This window comes from Falco peregrinus, chromosome 3, assembly GCF_023634155.1.
Source record: "Falco peregrinus isolate bFalPer1 chromosome 3, bFalPer1.pri, whole genome shotgun sequence".
NCBI lineage: Eukaryota > Metazoa > Chordata > Aves > Falconiformes > Falconidae > Falco > Falco peregrinus.
Genome location: NC_073723.1, coordinates 51,678,024 through 51,698,039, shown reverse-complemented (window position 1 = coordinate 51,698,039; position 20,016 = coordinate 51,678,024). Strand labels below are relative to the sequence as shown.

The window sequence follows — 20,016 nt, the reverse complement described above, 5'->3', positions numbered from 1 at the left end:
CCCAAGCTAGACTTTACATTTACCCCAGTTTCCCTGAATTTTAACATGTAGCAGTCTGTTCATGGCAAAGGATTAAATACGACTTGCCTGTCATTGAATGTGATACATCCCTTCCCTCCCTCTCCACCCTGCAGCAGAAATGATGGAGATTTAATTAGACTAAATCAAAACCAGCTTCCAGAAAACAAATATGATTTAAAATTGTTTTCATAATCATGCAATGGTTTTTATTATATTTCTGAATGAATCTTTTTAATGTAATGTATAACACTGGAAAACATTTTAAACCTGATTTTATTGGTCTTTTTGAAGGGCATTAGGACTTTTTAGTCTGATAGACAGTCTGTGGCCTCCAGTAGTGCCTGTGAAAGTTCCTGGACAAAGTCAAGACTCTGAAATGGTAAGTCTTGTTATTATGGAAATGAACTTTTTCAACTCACAATTACTATTTTTGTTGGTAGTGTAATTGCATTTACTTTGGAAATCAGATCCTCTCCCTCTCTTTAGCTACTGAGTTTTGTTTTGCTGGTTCTAACAACCTCCTAGGCTAACCTGAAGCCCCCTGAATCAGCAGCATCTTTCAAAATGATGGAGTTAGCCCCTTATTAGTCCTCTAGAGCTGGAATGGTAGGACGTCCAGACAAATTATTCCTTTCCTCTCCTTGCAGGAGGAAAGACATACTAGGTAGCATGGAGCCAGCTGAGAAATCTATATACAAGGATATTCACTTATTCTTTTGAAGCAGTTTTCAGCCTTAGATTTGAAAGCACTTTTCTGAAGATTAAATTCTGTGAAAACAGACTGACAGCTGGAATCAGGTCTCTTACTAGTTAGGACGACTTTGACTGTCTCATGTGAAGACAGTCGAAGGATGAACACAAAAATAATCTACTAAAAAGTAATGAATGTTGCTGTAATATTAGAGGTTGAGGAGGTTTTAAGATAAATTTAAAGTATGTTACTGTATATTTGTAAACCTAAAATTGAGTCTTTGATTTTCCTTTAATTAGCTTTTCTATTTGAAAAGGAGTTCTGTCATACCAACTGTTATTTTGTTAATACAACATCACTTGAGAAGCTTCTGCGTAGGCAAGTGCTTTTGCTGCCTTGCAGTTCTTGTATAGGCTGTTCTTTGAGGGAGAATTTTGTGGTGTTAAAAATTTGTGTTAGAGCCTAGGGGAGACAATCAGGATGCAAGTTCTAGAAAAGAAGAAAAACCTGGACATAAACATGTTTCAAAAGCAGGGGACATTAAAGGTGGATATTACTAGTTATTTCTAAAGTCTGAGAATCCTTTCTCTGAAATGTAGAGTGTTCTTTGCATTGTGCAGGGGTTTATGTAGAAGAATAAAAGGTTCAGAATTTGCTTATATATAAAACCAAGACTGTTCTTTCCTTAACTCTCCCTTTCATCTAGACATTTTAGAAGTCTCAGAGGAATGGATTGTTTTTTGCATTAAAATACCTTGGACAACAGAATGGCAATATCCACGGATGGAGCAAAGCTCTTAAATATTGTTTAGCATTGTTATGACTCTCATTTGATATTCATCTCTATTTTATTAGCAATCTAAAAATGTAGAAAATTTTCCATAATCATGGAATTTACATTTCTGTCATGGGTTTGAAATACTAACTCATTCCACAGATGATCATGGCTTGCATTCTACGCCTGCAGATTTTCAGCTGAGTGGAGTTTTTTTCAGTTGAGGTACATTTTTCTTGACACAAACAGTATAGTTTTATGCACAGCTTTATGGAAGCAGCTTTATACATAGGTATATAAATAATACCGCCAGCATACTGATAATGTTGGGAAGAAATCTGTGGAACTGATTTCTTTTGAGCCATATGTATGTTTAGATATCTTCTTTAGTGCTGTCAGAGGCGAACAGAATTTGGGTATCACCTTCTTTTGCTTTTTTTTTTTTTGTCCTTATGCAGATTTTTTTTAAATGGGTGGGCAGCTGTCTTTAATAGATTCATATTTCTTTTATTAAATTAAATGCTTTATTAACAATAAACATCACTAGAAGAATATTTTACCATATCTGCAATTAAAATTATTTTCTAGCATTGCCTTTCTGGCTTGGGACCTCTTTAAGTGATGATTGATAAAGTTGTTACATCATGGTACTTTTTAAGGGGAAAGAAATATCTGGCATAACACAAAGAGAGCAGTTCTTGTAGCTGTTGCGTTCCTGTTCTTCATTATCTCCTTGTGCTGTCCTGGATTTAATTTGGCAGCTTTAAAAGTTCGCCAGCTGTTTACTATCACAAAAACCCACCCACATGCAAAAGTCCCCAAATCTCAGAAAAGTTACAGATGTTAAAAAAAAAAATATTATCAGGGCACTCCTACCAGATAATAAAAAAAAAAATTATGCAAAAATACCAACAAGCACCTTGAAATAGTCGCTGTGTTTGCCAAGTGTGCCAAATCATGAGATGTTTTTGTTATGAGGATCAATGTCGATTATGGAAAGAATGATACACACAAGCTGATTTCACTTACAACTTGTGAATGTCTGTTTATTAACTCAGCTTCTACTTCAGAGAGTCATTGCTATTAACCATATAATTTTGTTTCCCCAGCCCTCTTAAAATGTAAATTGTGTGGTTCATTCGGTTATTGTTATAAAACCCGACTGGCCAAACTGAAGTGCCTTTTTTAAAGTCACATTTCTTTTTTCTTACTTTTTTTATAGCTGACAACTAATCTTCCTCCTCCCAGCTTCTGTTATATTCTTACTGTTCGGTCTGGTGAAATACATGTGGAAGTGGATGAGGAAGAACAGATTTCTAATTTGTACCAGCCACCAGCTGTTCGTGGTCTAAAGGAAATTCTTCAGGTACTCTGCTTTACAAGTCAGATAACAAATACTTTGTACCAGTGGATTTCTGGTATCATGTTTGTCTTATTCCCTGTTTTTGTACCCTTTTCAGATCGATGGTTGTAATGTACGATGTAGCTTTTGGGCACAAGTGCTGTATCTAAGGCTGCAGGTAATCTTTTCACTTCACAATGAATTCAACATAAAATCAACATGTTTATGTGAAGAAGCCAGCATTTATCTTGTTTAGGGGAAAACCCAATAAACCCTTCCTGGATTATCTCCAAGAGTTGTGTGCGCAGAATTATCAGCAGGTCTAAAATGCGCGTGAATGGGTAAAATGAACTGCATCTCCAGTTTCAGTATCATCCAGTCTAAAAAGTGAATTATTTCTGAATAAATTGCCAGAGATAATATTGCACCCTGGTAAGGGAGCTTGCAGGATGTTAGTTGAGACTTGGTTTATAGCTAAATGCTACCCTTAGATATATAGCTAAAAGTTCCCAGTCAATTGAGTGACTGGGGATAGAATTTAACAGATGACGGTTATATAAAAAAACAGTTTTGCTCTTTGCTTGCAAGTGTGTGGACTATTTTTGTTGACTTCAATAGAAACCCCTCAGGCAAATTTGGCTTTTATGGTCCAGTTAGTAGGAAGGAGGAACTCTTAGGTAAATACATCTGCCATCCATACTACATTGGAAAAGTTATGATTTATTTCTTTGTTTCTGAATAATGCTACAATTTTCTTTCAAAATGTTGCTAAGTTCCTCAGTAGTTAAAGGAATGTTTTGTTGCTGATTTATTTATTTTTTCCTGGCGACTGGATCCTCAGTACAGCCAGCACTGAATTCTGGTTGAGAATAATTTGCAATTGTCCATCAGCTCCACAAGAAATAAAGTGTGAATCAAAGCATATGAACCAAAGACAAAGAAATTCCAGAACAGCCAGTAAAATAGCTGGAGATGCTTCCCACCAGTGTGAGGCATAAATTTAATTTAGGTCTTGCCCTTTTGCTTCAAAAGCCAATGAGTTATGATTTGATTTTTAGGCAGGGAGTACTTTTAACTCCCAAGTTGAGGCATATCTCTTGTGTTTTCTCCATTGTAAGTGAGAATTTAAGAGAACATTTGCAAACATGAGCTAAGGGCTAGCTTGATGGGGTCTATAGAGTGCTAGTAGAAAGATGGACACATATTCTATTTCCAAGAAACCTGTTATTTTAAAAAATAAAATAAAATTACAGACTAGTGGTATTCTAGCCAAACATTTTTGTATTCAGGAGTGTCTGTATCTGAGATGCTGTGGGTCATCAGTATTCTTGCACTTCATCACTAAACTAGGGAAAAGATGAAGCGTGCAGGAACAGATGTGATTTTGAAGAATGGAAGCTTGTCTAGCAGAAGAAAAGGTCTATGATTTCTTCTTGCTTCTAGGAGGTTTATTAGCTGTTTTTGTAATGGCTATTCACATACTGAACTGTAAGCATTAAATTTTCATAAGTGCACAACATGAGTGCTCATAAATTTTTTGAAAGTAATGTTGGAAAAGTAATGGAAGATATTCTTCTTATGAATAACTTCTGGATAACTGCTGGATAGCACTTCTGGATAACTGCTTTAGGAATGTAAAGGTATTTACCTGCTGTTAGCATATTGCTTGCCTAGTTCTCCCAGAAGAAGGTCATGAACAGCAGCTTGTTTACTGCAGTTGCCTTTGCCAAGAGGACGTATCCTTCCCATAATAAGTGAGGAAGGGTCTATAGCTTAGTTTAGTTTGCAGATTTATTATTATTAGATAGTCTGCTATGTGAGCTAATTCAAATGTACTTTAAAAACTAACATTTATTCTACATAGCTCCAGCATTCTGAGATACTTCATTTGTGTGAAGGAGGAATGGAAATATGCTTTTATTATTACTCAGAATCTGTACTGTGGTACAGAAGGAATATGAGGAAATATATTCCATCTGTGGTTAAGGAGCTGTCCTTCCTTATAACTCAATCCTGCTGCTATTTGTCTGTTGTGTCCTCTCTGTTCAGAACAAATTGTCACACATAGCAAGATGATGATTTTATACTAACTTGTGATTTTTGCTGTTGTTATTATTTACTTTTTGGACGATTCTTCTGAAAGCCAGCTTTTAATGTGTTAGTAATTCTCATGGGACAGCTGTAAAAATTCTGTCTTTGAAGCTGACCTAATGCTATCTACACAGAGGAGGTACTCGAGTGTATGTAGTTACTAGGCAAAGAAACAATGTCAGTGCAATAGGCAGCATATATTGTATTAAGACATAATTGTAATATCCGAGTTATGAATTTTCCCAGTCATTATTTATAATTACTGCATTTCCCCTAATTACTGCTAGCATGAACAAAAAAGCTAATGTTAGTGTGGTTAACGGTTTCAAGGTCTGAATTCAACTGAAGACAAAACATTGGGGTTGTCATTGCGTTACCTTATGCTGGAGACATGCAACTTTGAGAATAAAATACTTATGTGATACGTGTATCTCCAATCATTGTAGTATTTCATTTTCATTTAAATGTTTGAAGTATGATTTTTTTAAGCGGCAGGCTAATTAAAAATAGTAACAAAATCTTTTTAAATTAAAAAAGTAATTTAATCTTAGTTAAATTTTCTAAAATATTAGAATCTTAAAATATACAATTTATGCTTGAACTCTGGTAAATGTGTAATATGCTTTGTTATTAAACCCATTTTTTGTAAAGCATGGGAAAATTCACATACACACATATATTATAAAAGCTGTATTAGAAAAAAAAAGAAGAATCGCATGAATCATCACATGGTAACTCATCTGATTTTGTTAGATACCCTGGGATAAGCAGTGATGTGTATGTAATGTCTGCCTAGTCCATCTTGTTCATCATCCCAGTGTGAATAATTTAAATAACACTACTGATTTTGTGATAATTATTTTCAGATACAAAGGCTGAGATGAAATGCAGGTATTCTGGTTGTGACTTCAGTAGTTGTGAGATATCTTTATTTAGTCACACCATAATATTTTTATACTTGGGCAGAAAACTTACATTGTCATTGTGGATTCATCTGTCTCCTACTTACAAATTACCTACTTCCTTATTTCTATGCATCTTTCAAATGTTCAGCTGAAAGAAAAACCTCCAGCTTTGTAACTTGCAGTAGCTATTGGTCAAGGACTGGACAGTAGCTATTAACCAGAGACTGGTGCTCTTGGGAATCAGATAACAGTACATGGAAAATCTGCTCACACAGCCATAATATTAGTAGTATATTTATATTTAGCCCTTTTTTTAAAGGCAAAAATCATGTAAGTCTGTGTTCATAAAAGCATCCAATTAGCTTTATATATATACATATATAAAATATGTATGATATAAATATGTAATATGTAGTATATATAGGTTTGGGGTTTTTTAATAAAATATGTTTTCAAATCCCGTGTACAGTCCAAGTGAGTTATGATAAAGTGTGATGGCTGATAGAGATGAAGTCAAGATTCCAGAGGGTCGACCTCGTAAAGTTAATTTAAGGTAGAAATGTTTGAATCTGCAGTAAGGAATAATGAAAAATTCCAATAAAGCTTTGATTCATTATCCTGTACAAGCCCTAAATGTAATAATTTCTGTCAGTTTTATTAGTTATTTAATTAGGAGGATGTTATTTTAGTCTTTTCTTCTAGTAAAAATTAGCAACTGCATTCCAATTTTGTATTTTCTTTTTCTTTTTTAAATCATAGACAAAACACAGTGTTCCTATAAATCAAAGAGAGATTTTGTTATTTGTGACTGACTCCACATTGCAAAATGTGGTTCACATGATTCCAAAAGTTGTTGCTGTGTCAGTTGCTGCATCGTGTGCTCTCAGTATGGAAGTCACAGAAGCCCTCAGCGTTGTCTCGCAACTTGTCTTCTTCAGGGATGCGCTGTGGGGAAATGGTAAGCTTTACACGTGCTTTTGAAGCAGTTGGAATGGAACTGAAATAGCATCCTAATCTCTGACACTGCAATATGTGACCTACAGAGACTTACGTTCTCAGATAAAGATGAGACGTTGCAAATTTGGGATGAGAAATTTGAAAGGGGTTGCAATTAGAGCTTTCATATAAGTTTTTTTTAAATGTTTTTGGCTTGATCTAAAAAGCAAATGAGAAATTCAGTGATCTCGCCATATGTCCACCACTATTACTGTCAGTCTTCGCTGCTGACTGTTGAATCTAATGACCAGGGTCAATCAAGTTTGCTAGCTGACAGAAGACTCAAAAAATCTTAAGAAACTTGGTTTCATTTGTTTTGATATTCTTGCAGAAACTTGTTTTATTGACCTTTACCTCTAAAAGAAGCAAAAGAGACTTGTGTGTCCCTAGATACAGAAATTTTGCTGTACCATCTTAGCTGTGAGCCTTCACCACTACACAGTAATCGCTGGGTTTTTGCGGTTCAGGTATGATTCCCTAGGGTGCCTGCATAGGTAGTTTGCATCTCACACCTTCAGTCACTCCAAAATTTAAGTGGACTGGAAGCACCAAGCTGTGTAAACGGCTGTGTGTCCTGAAGCAAAAATCTCTGTTTTCAAGAATAAAGTATTGCACCTACCTACTCTTTGTAATATTTGAAACAAAGTAAGGCCAACTGAAAGGGGTGCCCAAGCTTATTGCCAGGGAAGAGATGGTAACGTGTTTGCCGGGAGCGTGCTGCAGCATAGTCTGGGTGGAATCAGACTCTCTTCTGCCATGTTTGAATTTTTGAAGCACTTTTTTCCCTGGGAGCTGCAAAGTGTAACGAGAGCGTGATGCATGTATCACTGAAGGCAAAATATTTTGTCATTGAGAAAACCTGATGGATTCTATTTATCTGTTTAGTAGCTGGCAGAGATTGTTGTCTTTATTGGCTGTGACAATTAACGTGGTCACCTTTTTCCTTCTTACCGTACTGAGTTAAAATGTCTTTGTTGGCAGGTAGGATTATTTGTGTTGAACGTACTGTTCTCTTATTACAAAAGCCTCTTTTGTACTCGGCTGCTGGCGCTGACCTCAGTGAGCTGACTGGCCCTGTCAGACTCGATGAGCTGGATTCTACAACACAGGCCAACTCCATTTGTGCTGTAAAAGGTTTGTATGGCCTTTTCTGAAATGAATGCAGTTAATTATTTGTGCTCACTTTAATCTTTTATGTCTTCGTATTGATTTCTTGCATGAACAGCATGGAGGGATAAAAAAGCACAGTATTGCTGTGGGTCATTAGGGTATTTAAGTTTTTATACTTCTTTGTGGGCTCTGTTTGCCTTTTGCTGGCCAAGCTCTGCTCCCACACACTCATACCTCAGAATAAATGTTTGATGCACAGTCTGGTTTATTATATTCCTTCCTTTGCTGCCTTCTTTCAGGAGCCTTCTGTTCACACCAGCCTTGTTGATGTTGGCAACAATAAAGTATACCAGTATTTTTTAGGCAGATGGATAAGATATGTTAGCCAGATCCTGAATGGTAGGGGCTAGTGTCTGATTTCCCTAGAGCTTTGCTGCAGTGGGGCAATTTAATATTTCACCATAGTCATCTAGCTTAACTTGGCCAATATTTGCTCACCAGCCACTTTGGATCATAGTTTTGTCTAGTGTTTCAGTCCTACCACTAACCATGCAGAAACATTTCTTACAGTGTATTTTCTAACATTTCCTAATCATGCAGAAACATTTCCTACTGTGTATTTTCTAATACACAGTCCGAGCCAGCTTCTTAAACCTCCCAGTTGTAGAGTGCCTATAGGGAAAAGTCCTTAAAAGCCCAATAACTCTTGGCTTTTAAAGACAGTTTCCTCCTTTAATTTAACTCTTATGATTCTGGTAGCCCTTGTAGAAAATTCTTGATCCTGTTTTACATTTACACCTTCAAGTGATTCACTGGAGCATTTGAAATTAGTTTTAAAATAATAGCAAATAATGGTTACAAATCAACGCTTCCAGCTATAACGTGATGCACTGAAAAAGCAGTCTGAAGCCACACGAAGCTGTTACTAAACGTACCTCCTCTTATGGTAGAGCCACAACTTAGCGTAAATGAGCACGTTGCAGTGACAAATCTTGAACTTTAACACTGCATGATGAAAAACAAGCACAACTAGAGGCACTTCACTCAGAGCCTTGGTTGTTATGTACATCTCGAATCGATATTGTGAGTTACTTGAAAAATATTTCTGTCACTGGGTGTGAAATATGTTTTAGGTTTTTTTTTTAACCTCTCCAGTAGTTATGCTAAGAATTATCACTTCTCTGCTGTTAATTTTATAACTAAGTATGAGAAGTTCCTGTCTTCTTTTGTTCCTTTGACAGTGTGCATAGCAGGATAAAGCAAACATTTCTCTGTTCTTTCTTTTTCCAGTAGAGCAAAGAAAATACACCTTTGTGATGTATTATGTAAACAAGTACTTACTTTACACACATGGGAGGTGTCACGCTTTCCTGTATTACAGATGGACGAATGACAAAAGGGGGAATTAATCCTACAACCTTGTCTTGCTTAATCTGAAATTTGTCCAGGGTAGCTGTTAACCAGTATGTTCCCACACCTTGGTACCAACATAGAATATAATGTATCTTCTTTGTACCTATGCTAGTGCTATATATTGATGATAACTATCACTTTATTTAATATTATTATTTAATAGCATTTAAGATACATATCTACTGTTTTGGATTTTGGTTAGTTATTGCCTACATCTGTCTTCTGAAGAAGGGAAACTAACGGCATTAAGCCTACTTTGTTGGTGGGAGAATATGTATTTGATGTAAGGAGTAACCCATGAAGGAAAATTTATCATCTCTAAAATTCACTTACTGCCTCTGTCTGTTAACTCAGAGAATTATTAGTCCGGCTTTCAATAAGAAGCAGTATTATCTCCGTTGTTTTTCTCTGTGCCCTCCTTTCACTTCCTGTGTTTTTGGTCACCTACATATGCCATACGTAGGCATCCTCTCACCTAACACTTACAGAGGCTGCAAAGGCTTTACTCTACCCCTTCTTGAAGTAGTGCTCCTTTCTGTTCCTTACAGTCATGGCTGCTCCTCCTGGCTCTCAGGGATTTGGCAGGGTCAATCTCCCCAGAAGAACTTCTTTTTAACCAGCGAAAAATGCAGGTAGTCATTCAGGTTTCCTCAGATATGGTGATCGGTCACAGCATCAGAGCCTCCAGGAGTGCTGGGACTGGGGGGGCACAGGCCATGCTCCCTGCTGGATTCTAGGTAGATAGTCATTTTTTGGAAGATGTATAAATAAGATGAGTTAGGTTGGGAGGAACCTCTGAAGTTCCTCCAGTCCAAACTCCTCCTCAGAGCTGGGCCCTGGGCACCCTGGCACAAGTCTATAGCTGGCCCAGCTTTGAGCAGGAGTTTAGACTGGAGGAACATCTGAGTTTCCTTCCCCATCAAAAAAGGACAATGTTGCAGTCCAAGCAGATCCTCTGAGTTTGTCAGATATCCTTGTTTAAGGGAGGTCCTGTCATGCCAGCTCTGGGATGGAGTGTGTTGCTCTTCGACAGATGAGTGAAAACCTGTGGTTGCTTTCTACTGGAAAGTTTATTATTCTTTTAAAGATGAGTCTGTGGTTCTCACCTGTGAGCTTAGGGTTAATAGATTAATTTTCCTATCGCTATGCATTACAAAGTAATTTCTAACCTCTTTTTGCTGTATAGTAGCAATCAGGATGACTTAAATGTTGGCAGTTCATACTCCACAGAACTGTTTCTCCTCTTAACCATGCTTATGAGCAAATTCTAGTTAGTCCATACTACATATGTTATATGGGAATTTTACTTGACTAATGATATTTGCCTAGTATATGACTCACCATCAATGATTGAATTTTGACGCTGGATTTTTTCATATTTAAGCCCTGACTCAGGGGAGGGTTTTTTTCCAGTTTCCTTTTTCCCAGTGTGAACAAAATGGGGTCAATCAGCATACCTAACTCTCTCTTTTTGATTGAGCTTTTCCCTTTCCCATCCCATCAGGGTAACTGATAGGAAAAAAATAAATGCACATTCATTTTTTGAACATTTCAACCAGAGTGTTACTTTTAATCCTCAGGCCTTCTTTGCATTCCTCACCAGAGACCTGTTTTTCCAAGTGTTGTCCTATTATCAGTCTCTTCTTAATGCTGCCAGCCACAACCCATTAAAATAGACTAGAGGTAAAAATTGAATTTTGGCTGTGTGCATTTCCATTTAAAAGAAGGATCTTGGGAAAATATCCAGAAGGGTTGTGAATATTAAGCAAAATCTAGAGTCTTGACAAAGATGTGCAGCAGTTCAGCAGCTTAAACTTGAGAAAACACTTTGTATGCAGGATGCACAAGACTGTCACTGGTTCATTAGACCTGTTGCTCCTTTGAGTTGTTCCAATTTCAGTGATCTCTGGTGGTTTTCTGAAGGGAACTCTATGTTGTCATCAAAATAAACCTCTCCACTAGAGAGGTAATCTCATCAGTATGATCCTGATCCATTTTCCTCAAATGTACTTGCATTACTTGTGCACTGGCATCCTACAGTTGCAATATGGCACAAAACTAGGGGGGGAGTTAAAAGGCTTAGCAAGAAACAGATCTGTCAGAAAAGGGGATTTTCTTTTTTTTTTTTAGTTATTTTTTAACAAAGAAGGAAACATCAGATAACTAGTTGGTAGCTTTTCTTTTCCAGGAACAAGGATCATAGAATGATAGAATCATTTAGGTTGGAAAAGGCCTTTAAGACTGAGTCCCAACTGTTAACCTAGCACTGCCAAGTCCACCACTAAACCATGGCCCTTAGCACCGTCTCAACATGTCTTTTAAGTACCGCCCAAGGAGGTTACCCGCCGGGGATGGTGACTCCGTGGGCAGCCTGTTCTGATGCTTGACAACCCTTTCAGTGAAGAAATTTTTCCTGATACCCAATTTAAACCTCCCCTGGTGCAACTTGAGGCTGTTTCCTCATGCTTTGACGCTTGTTCTGTGGGAGAAGAGACCGACCCCCACCCGGCTACAACCTCCTGTCAGGGAGCTGCAGAGAGCAATGGGGTCTCCCTCAGCCTCCTCCTCTCCAGGCTAAACAGCCCCTGTTCCCTCAGCTGCTCCTCATAAGCCTTGTGCTCCAGCCCCTTCACCAGCCCCGCTGCCCTTCCCTGGACACGCTCCAGCCCCTCAGTGTCCCCCTCGCAGTGAGGGGCCCAAACCTGAACACAGTGTTCGAGGTGCGGCCTCACCAGTGCCCAGTGCAGGGGGACGGTCACTGCCCCAGTCCTGCTGGCCACACTGGTTCTGACACAAGCCAGGATGCTGTTGGCCTTCTTGGCCCCTGGGCACACTGCTGGCTCACATTCAGCTGTCTGTCCACCAGCACCCCCAGGCCCTTTCCCACCAGGCACTTCCCAGCCGCTCTGCCCCAGCCTGTAGCGCTGCGTGGGGCTGGTGTGACCCAAGGGCAGGGCCCAGCACTGAGCCTGGTTGAACCTCGTACAACTGGCCTCGGCCCATGGATCCAGCCTGCCCAGATCCCTCTGCAGGGCCTTCCCACCCTCCAGCAGATCAACACTCCCCCTTGGCTTGGTGTCATCTGCAAACTGGCTGAGGGGACACTTGATCCCCTCGTCCAGATCGTTGATAAAGATATTAACCAGCACTGGCCCCAATACTGAGCCCTAGGGAGCACCACTTGTGACAGCTGGATGTGACTGCGTTCACTCCAGAGAAACACACCCATGCTGTGGCAGACAGCATCCTACCTTGTAGTAGCAAGTACTGATGGAAACTTCCAGTTTATCACAAAAACTGAAGAATCAAAATTATTCCTGTAACAGTCCAAAGAGTTAAATACACAGAATTACTTACTCTGTCAGTGAAATCCGTATTGTTTTGTTCTATGCATAGAAATTGGGTCATAAAAGTTGTACTTGAGAAGTACCTTTCCTGATGTTCAGACTTGCTGTCCTTTGAATTCCCAAAGGAAATTAAGGGTTTGTTGTTTTTGTGTATCTCCCTTCTTTCTGTCAGTCCTTGCCCCAGGAGAGCTAGGAAAGCAAGGGATTAACACTCTGCCTCACAGGCCAGACGGTGTAAATGCTCCCTAGTCTCCAAGGGTTTCTTTTATTGACTGCAGTGTGAAACTGTGAGATTCTTGCTCAATAGGAGGGGAATTTTTAGTCTGTACTTCTGTTGTACCATTGAGCATTTATTTTAGTGCAATTTCATTCTCACAGGTGATCCACTTTGTACACTTCAAAACACTTAGATGTATTTTCTCCATAAATAGTGCTCATAATTTCAGCATATCGTTACCATAAAACATCATACACTCTTTATTGACTTCTCATAAAATTCTGAATATATTTTTTTCTTGCCAGAGCTAGCAAAAGCCTTTTATATAGTCCAAAGTATCTTTGGCATTCCCTTCTTAGGCACACACTTATGTCTGTGAGCCAGATCTAATCTCTGTCAAGTCAGTATAAATGAAGAATAACTCCATTGTTAATGGAATTTAACCTGCATCGTTTTCAAAAGGGACTGGGTCATCTCATTGGTTTGTGTTTCCTAAACAATGATATCAAGCTATCTGACCTGATGATTCTTATATCTGTTTATTGCCAAGAAAACATCAGAGGACCAGAAAGAAAACAAACAAACAAAAACAAATCAGAAAAGCAATAAAACCCAAACAAAAAGAACTGAACCTGTTTGGAAAGTTAATTATTAATTATCTACCTTCTGATATTTTTAGAATGTAACATGCTCTGCCATGCTGCAATCCCTTGTTGGAGGGATGAAGGAGAAAGGGAAAGAGAAAAACTCTTGACAGGTTTGGAGATGAGAGTCAGAAGGCATCAAACCTGCTGTGAAGCCAGGAGTGACTGTGTTTGCTAGCTTAACATTAGTATTTTGTAAGAATTTCATGTTCTGCAGGTACTGTTGTTGGAGTTAATGAGAGCACTGCTTTCTCCTGGCCTACCTGCGACAGATGTGGGAATGGAAAGTTGGAACTGTGTCCCCAGGACAGGTGAGAGTCAGCATGCTCCAGAGCACTCCAGGTGTTTTGCAGATGTAGCCATACCAGCAGTAGGTGATGCAATGATTCCTGCAGGCACAGGCTGCACTTTGTTCCTTCCTAGAACTAAGCCGTAGTATTTTTATTGCTGATGAACTGATAAAACCTGCAAGGTTAGATTAATTTATTAAGAAAGATAGAAGTAGATATGAAATGGTTTGCATTTGCAGTTATCACTTTTTTTTTTTCCAAACTAATCTTAAAGTATTGCTTATAAAGATTTCATAGCATTGTAAGTTTTAATAAACATCCACATAAATCACAGGTCTGATTTTAAGCTTCTTTAAAAGTAGCTTCTTGTGTTTGTCTACCCTGCCTTGTTATATGTGCCTCCAGTTCACCTCATTTTTATATTGAACTGTGATCTTTGCTGTAGTTCACGTAAGTGTGAAAGAGTTGTGTTCCAGACCTTTTAAATTTATAATGTTTCTAAAAAGGATGCTGAATAATTCTGGGAGTACAACTGCCCCAAATGTGAAGACTGATCCTGCAGGACCTGTTACTACCTGAAATGCTAAACCTGCGTCACACTGGCATGCTTTTGGAAAACCTCCCCTTCAGCTGTGTAGCCAGCTTGCTCTTGCAGAGTCTGAGATACCTGATGGAATAAAACCATGAGACAATAAGAGAGTAGTCAGTGTAAAAAGAAGGAAAGGGGGGTTCTTTCTACTGGAAAAGCTTAAAAAAAGCATAAGGAAAAGTTGGATGGGTTTGATCTCATTGAAATGGATAACATTTTCCTAAATATGAGAAGTTTCACTGCTTATGCTTTGTGATGTATAGCCTCCAGGGAAAAAAGGCTGAAAATTTTTAAACAAAACAGTTGTCCTATATTATACTATCATGCAAAAGATAAGGATGTCTGTATGTTCACAAAGTAATGTAGTTCAATAGAAGAAAATAAATCTCTACTGTGAAGGATATTTTTGCTTCATTTGGAGAACTATGTAGCATCAATATTTGTTTAGGAAGTTATTCCAACAAGTTCATGTAGCTGAGCTTAATTTTATGCATATGACTTAAGTGTGTGCTGAAAATGTTGAATGTTTGCTGAACGACAGCCTAAATCAATAAGTCACTTGGGCCAAATCTGCACTACAAATTTTCTTTTGTCATAACTTTTAGAAGGTTATGAGATTAATTTTTGCTTAAGTGGGGTGACTATAAATATTGACTTCCCCCCATGTTGCCAAAATTTGTAAAAGGAAGATCCTTTTGCTAGAAGAGTTTAGGTCCTCCAAGAGAGTTACTTTACCAACAGAAGAGCTCTACTTGCTATTATCAACTGAATCCCTACTAGGGCTTTCCTACTAAAAGTCTACTAGCAAATTTAAGAGAATAAGATAGCTGAGGTTTTGTGTTTTGATTTACAACTGACAGCTTTTCCATTTCTTTATGTTTTTCCATCATTATTTGCGTGTTTCAGAGGAGTGCTATTTTGCAACCAGTGCTCTGAAGTTGTCATTTCACCGGTTTTGAAAATGCAGCTGGAAGTCTTCTTGAGTTGTCCATCCCGATCTCAAAGTACAGTAAAAGTAAAGGTATGGCACAAAATGAGCTTCGGTGCTTTGAGTGTAGTGAGGCCAGATATGTAGACACATAGGTACTATAAGCTGCACTTTTATAGACAGCTCTGTCAGAAGAAAAAGTAAAAGATGTAAGAGTATCCCATAATTTAACCTGATAGTAAACTTCCGTTTCATTCAACTAAGAACCTAGTTCCCAGATCTTACTCATATAATACGGTCGTTGAGTTCACCCTGAGGTTTGCAAACTGTTTTATCGTGCAGCTGAAGGGCTTGGCTTTGGGAAACCTCAGCCTCCACAGCCTAGAAGGAATGTGTATTTTTGGAGTCCCATTCTGAAAGTCTTTTGTGTCACCTCTCTTCTGCTTTCTTGGCGAGAGAAACAAAACCATTCTATATTAAAATGATAAATCCTTGATCAATGTGACTGTTTTAACCTGTGAACAGAACATCTTTGCATTCATAAGATTTTTGTCATGAACAAAACCTGTTAATTTTCTCATTCCAGCTGTTACAAAGGACGATCTCTTCTCTCCTGATGCCCTGTGCCACTGAGGATGGGGTAGGTATAATGAATGTTGGTGAAAGAAAGTTGAACTACATAACTTACTGTAGAGGTAGAGTACAGGGGACGTGAATCAGGTGGGAAGATACTTGAATCATAGAAATGAAAGAGATTCCTGGAGGTCATCTGACCTACCACTCACACTGGGCTAGTGCCAGTGCGCAGGTCAGCTCTGACTCTGGCTGGCAGGGTCCTGAAAACCTCCAAGAACGTAGATTCTGCCTTTCCAGGCAGCTCATTTCAGAGCTGCACTAGGAGCAGTAGGAGATTTCACTGGAAATAATGATTTTTTTTCTCATGTCCAGCCTGGGATTTGAGTGGGCTGGACCCTTTGGTACTCACACCTTCCACCTGCTGATGCCCTGCTATTGCATGACTGTCATCAGGCCGACACCCTCCTTTTCCGAAGTGGGATGCCACAGATGCAATGTGTAGACAGCTTTAGCTCAGCTGCTGATCTGCAGAGCTATCTGCAAATGGCACTATGTCCAGACATTCAGAGCTGTGACGGGCAGGGATGGGCTTTGCTCACATTTCTGGCTGTGGATCCAAAGGTGGCAAAGATACAGTCCAAGCAGCCCACCTTTTGGGGCTGGTCTTCTAAACCCTGTAAACCATAACTACCATCTAACAGCACAACCATGAAACTACTGGCAGGCGGTAATGGTAGTGAAATTTGCAAAACGCATGCAAGGTAATACTTTGTATGAATGAAACGCACGTAAGCCACGGGGATCCGTGGGCTAAAGTACAGTTTATGTAATCGTGAAGTAGTTATTCCTTTAATCTGAGATAATAGAAGAACCCTGACATTTGGCACAGTGACCCAGATTTATCACAGGTGAGGGAGGCACTGGGTAGGTGCCTGGCTGGCATTGGCTGCTGGATGGTCAGCAGCGAAGCAGGCACCTTCTGAGGGTAATTAAGTCTGGTTAGGATCCTGAGATCCCCTCCTCTCCATTGCACGTGGAAGGGAGCAAAGGTCAGCTCATTGTCTTTTTTATCATTCCTGTTAAATATCTTCAGTTAGGTGACACGTATTTGGGTCATTTTGCTTTCTCTGTCTTATATAGTCTTCTAGCATTTTGCTATTATGTGCCTCACAGTTTTAGTGGGATTTATGGATAACATTTAAAGTGGAATGTTGCTCTGAAATTGTAAATTATTTTTCTTATGCTGGAGAGTGTGTATTTCATTTAAGCAAAGAGATACAAGAAAGTTTCCAAATATTTTGCTCTTTTAATAGCAGTTAAGTCTTGCTAAGTTTACAGGATGTCTGGTGTGGTTACAGACTGACAAAACCTAGTTCTTTTTCAAGTTACTAGAATCAAACAACCTCTTTTTAAATTTTTGATTTTTATAATGCTAGTATTTAGAAGTCTGTCAACTGAAAAAAATTATGTTTTTCCCTAGCTGAAATGCAGGAATAATTTTTTTTTCCATAAGCATTTCCATCTCTGAACTGCTGCATTTTAAAAAGCAGCACATCTCAAAGAGTAATCACAAGCAATACCACCTGAGGTAGCATTTTTTTGCCAGTGCTGCTGAAGTTTCTAAGGCTGTAGCTTTTCTTTTTGCAGGGAGGCTGGTTGTGGCCATCACTGGCCCTGGCCACTCGTTCCTTACCTTGTGGCAGCCCTTCTGTTACACCAGTATAGCTGTTTGTGCAGCTGCATGGTGAATTGGATGGCAGTCCTGGTCTGGGGTAAAAATAATGTAGGGGGGAAAAAAAGGGGCGTTCTTTATACCTTGAACCAGGCAATAGACGTGGGTATCACATACCTGTACAAATGCACAACCCAGGTGAAAGCGGGGCGGTGGTCAGAGGGTGGTCATAGGCCAGTCCCATCGAGGAAAGAAATGGATGTAAATCTGCCATCTGAGGTAGATACCCTCTCAAGCAAGGTATCAGTTATCAGTGTTACCAGTTCTTCTGTTAACGTGCTCTCTCCTTTTGGAGAAATCATCCCAGCCACGCATCCCTTCCTCCACGCAGAATGCATTCTACAAATTCACTCAGGCACAACTCATGGGTAAACCGCCAGTTGGATCATTAAACAGAAAAGACTGGTGATCATAAAGGATGCTTGATACAACACAAATTTAAAAAGAGGGTGTAAAAAGAGGTACAACATATTTTTTCCTGCAGTGGATCTGTTAGCTAAGGTGATTGATATATTGTATGTTTCACAATTCACAAATTGCTAGCGCATGTGAAATCTCCAAGTGTCAGAAAGCTAGATAAAGGGAACACATACAGGTTATGCTTCAGCAAAATTGAGCTCAAAGTCACAGTGGCTTTTTTTGTTTTTTTGGTTTTTTTAAACAGCTCATTTTTAAAAGCCTGGTAGGGAAGCAGTGCATTAAGCAGGAGATCTGATTATTGAAAATCTAATGCATTCATTCCTTCCACCAGTTCTAATGCACCTTTCTTTTTGAGTCCTTAAAAAAAGTTGTCTGTTGGAAGAGGACCTTACACCCCGCATCTTCCCAGCTGAATGCTGCTTAGAACAGAATGTCCAGGACTGTTTGTTTTAATCAACATGCTTTTATCGCTGCAGAGTTATGAGGTGCAGAGCGTGCTGGGAAAGGAGGTGGGGTTATTGAACTGCTACGTCCACTCCGTAACCAGCCACCCCAACTGTGTAGCACTGGAGGAAATTGTTCTTCTGGAAGCAGCAGCAAGACACCAAGTTGAACCTTAGTCAGCTACTATAGTATCTGTGGACTTTGTAATGTGGTTATCTGTTAACTAGTGCTGCAGATAATGTATAATGCAAGCGTGATAAGCATTAAGATAGTTAATTAAAACTGTGATTTGCAAAGCACATTGTGCTAATGCTGAAAAAAAATCTGTATAAAAATCCTGTTCGACTTTCTGAGCTCTTTTTTGGATCAGTTTAGAATTTAAGTGTGCAGTTCTTTACCGTCTTTTCTGTTTATGCATGTAAAACAACTTGTTCTGGAAGTTTTGAATGGTTATTAATTTTTTGTATAATAGTGTATTTATTATGTGTCCATGGAAAATATTTTACTAGTATTTCTGAAATAAATACCTTGCTATAGGCAGTGACCACTGCCCTGTGTGCGAGTTCGGAGTTGTAACGTGTTATTGCCTTGCAATAAATGTTACAAAGACAGAGATTTGAACAAAGCTTCTATTTGGAAGCGTTAATGTTTTACAGCTAATTGGTCTCTCAGCATAGAAGCACTGTGTTATCTGTAGCTTCCCACGAAGTGGGTAAGAGCAAACTGCTTTGTAGGCCACGTTAACTGTTCTCACCCTGACTGTACAGAGACATGGATTACAGATCTGATAAATAATATCAGAATCTTCCTGTGTGCGCATTGTTTGAGATGCAAGAATTAACGTAATAGCTCAGTCAGAGATTAGATTTTTTTTTTCCCCTTCCCCTTTCATGGTATTCAAGAAACCCTTACAGGTTAGAGGAAGAGGAATTAATGGTTTCGCACAGGTCCAGTATGTGGCTACCCAGCCATAAAGGAACAGCAAACTTGTTGCTACACTGATTGCTCCCACAGCTGAGGCAGATAGTGGAAGGTCTTAGATACTTCACAATTACGAAAGGAATGACCCAGCTTTTGAATACCCCCGATTTCCCCCCTCCTCCTGAAGTGTTTCAAGTCCCTTACCTGCCTCTCTGTAAGGACAAAGGGGACGTCAGCCCATTCCTGCGCAGAGGGTACTGCCCTGTGTGTGACCAGGGTGGCCCCTTTGAAACCAGCAAGGTGCCTCTCTCTTGGAAAGTGCTGGCTGTTGGATGTGCTCACCATGCCACACCATGGTGTCACACCATTTTCCCACCAGTGCCCTACAGGTGCCATCATCTTTGGGCGCGCACAAAATCTGGACAAGTTGCTTAACCTTCCATAACACATTCACCCAGGCAGTGATCAGGGCGGTTGCCTGCTCTCGCTTTCACTAGCCGCGATCAGTGGAAGTGGCCAGCTCCTGCACCCCGTTAGCCTGCAGCGGGCTGCACTGCATGGCTG

At 39.3% G+C, this 20,016-nt stretch overlaps 1 protein-coding gene across 4 annotated transcripts in view; it reads left to right on the top strand.

Annotated features, from left to right (window-relative positions):
- SPIDR (scaffold protein involved in DNA repair) overlaps positions 1–20,016 on the top strand; it is a 209,819-nt gene that overhangs the window by 189,130 nt on the left and 673 nt on the right. For 2 of the 4 annotated variants that reach the window (XM_055799070.1, XM_055799069.1), the window contains 8 exons: positions 313–400; positions 2,710–2,853; positions 2,948–3,007; positions 6,585–6,783; positions 7,803–7,955; positions 13,770–13,863; positions 15,338–15,452; positions 15,946–15,999. In XM_055799070.1, the coding sequence (XP_055655045.1) occupies positions 313–400; positions 2,710–2,853; positions 2,948–3,007; positions 6,585–6,783; positions 7,803–7,955; positions 13,770–13,863; positions 15,338–15,452; positions 15,946–15,999 (907 nt within the window). Of the gene's footprint in view, positions 1–312; positions 401–2,709; positions 2,854–2,947; positions 3,008–6,584; positions 6,784–7,802; positions 7,956–13,769; positions 13,864–15,337; positions 15,453–15,945; positions 16,000–18,418; positions 19,094–20,016 lie in introns of those variants that run through there. The other 2 variants (XM_055799071.1, XM_055799072.1) reach the window with 2 other exon arrangements.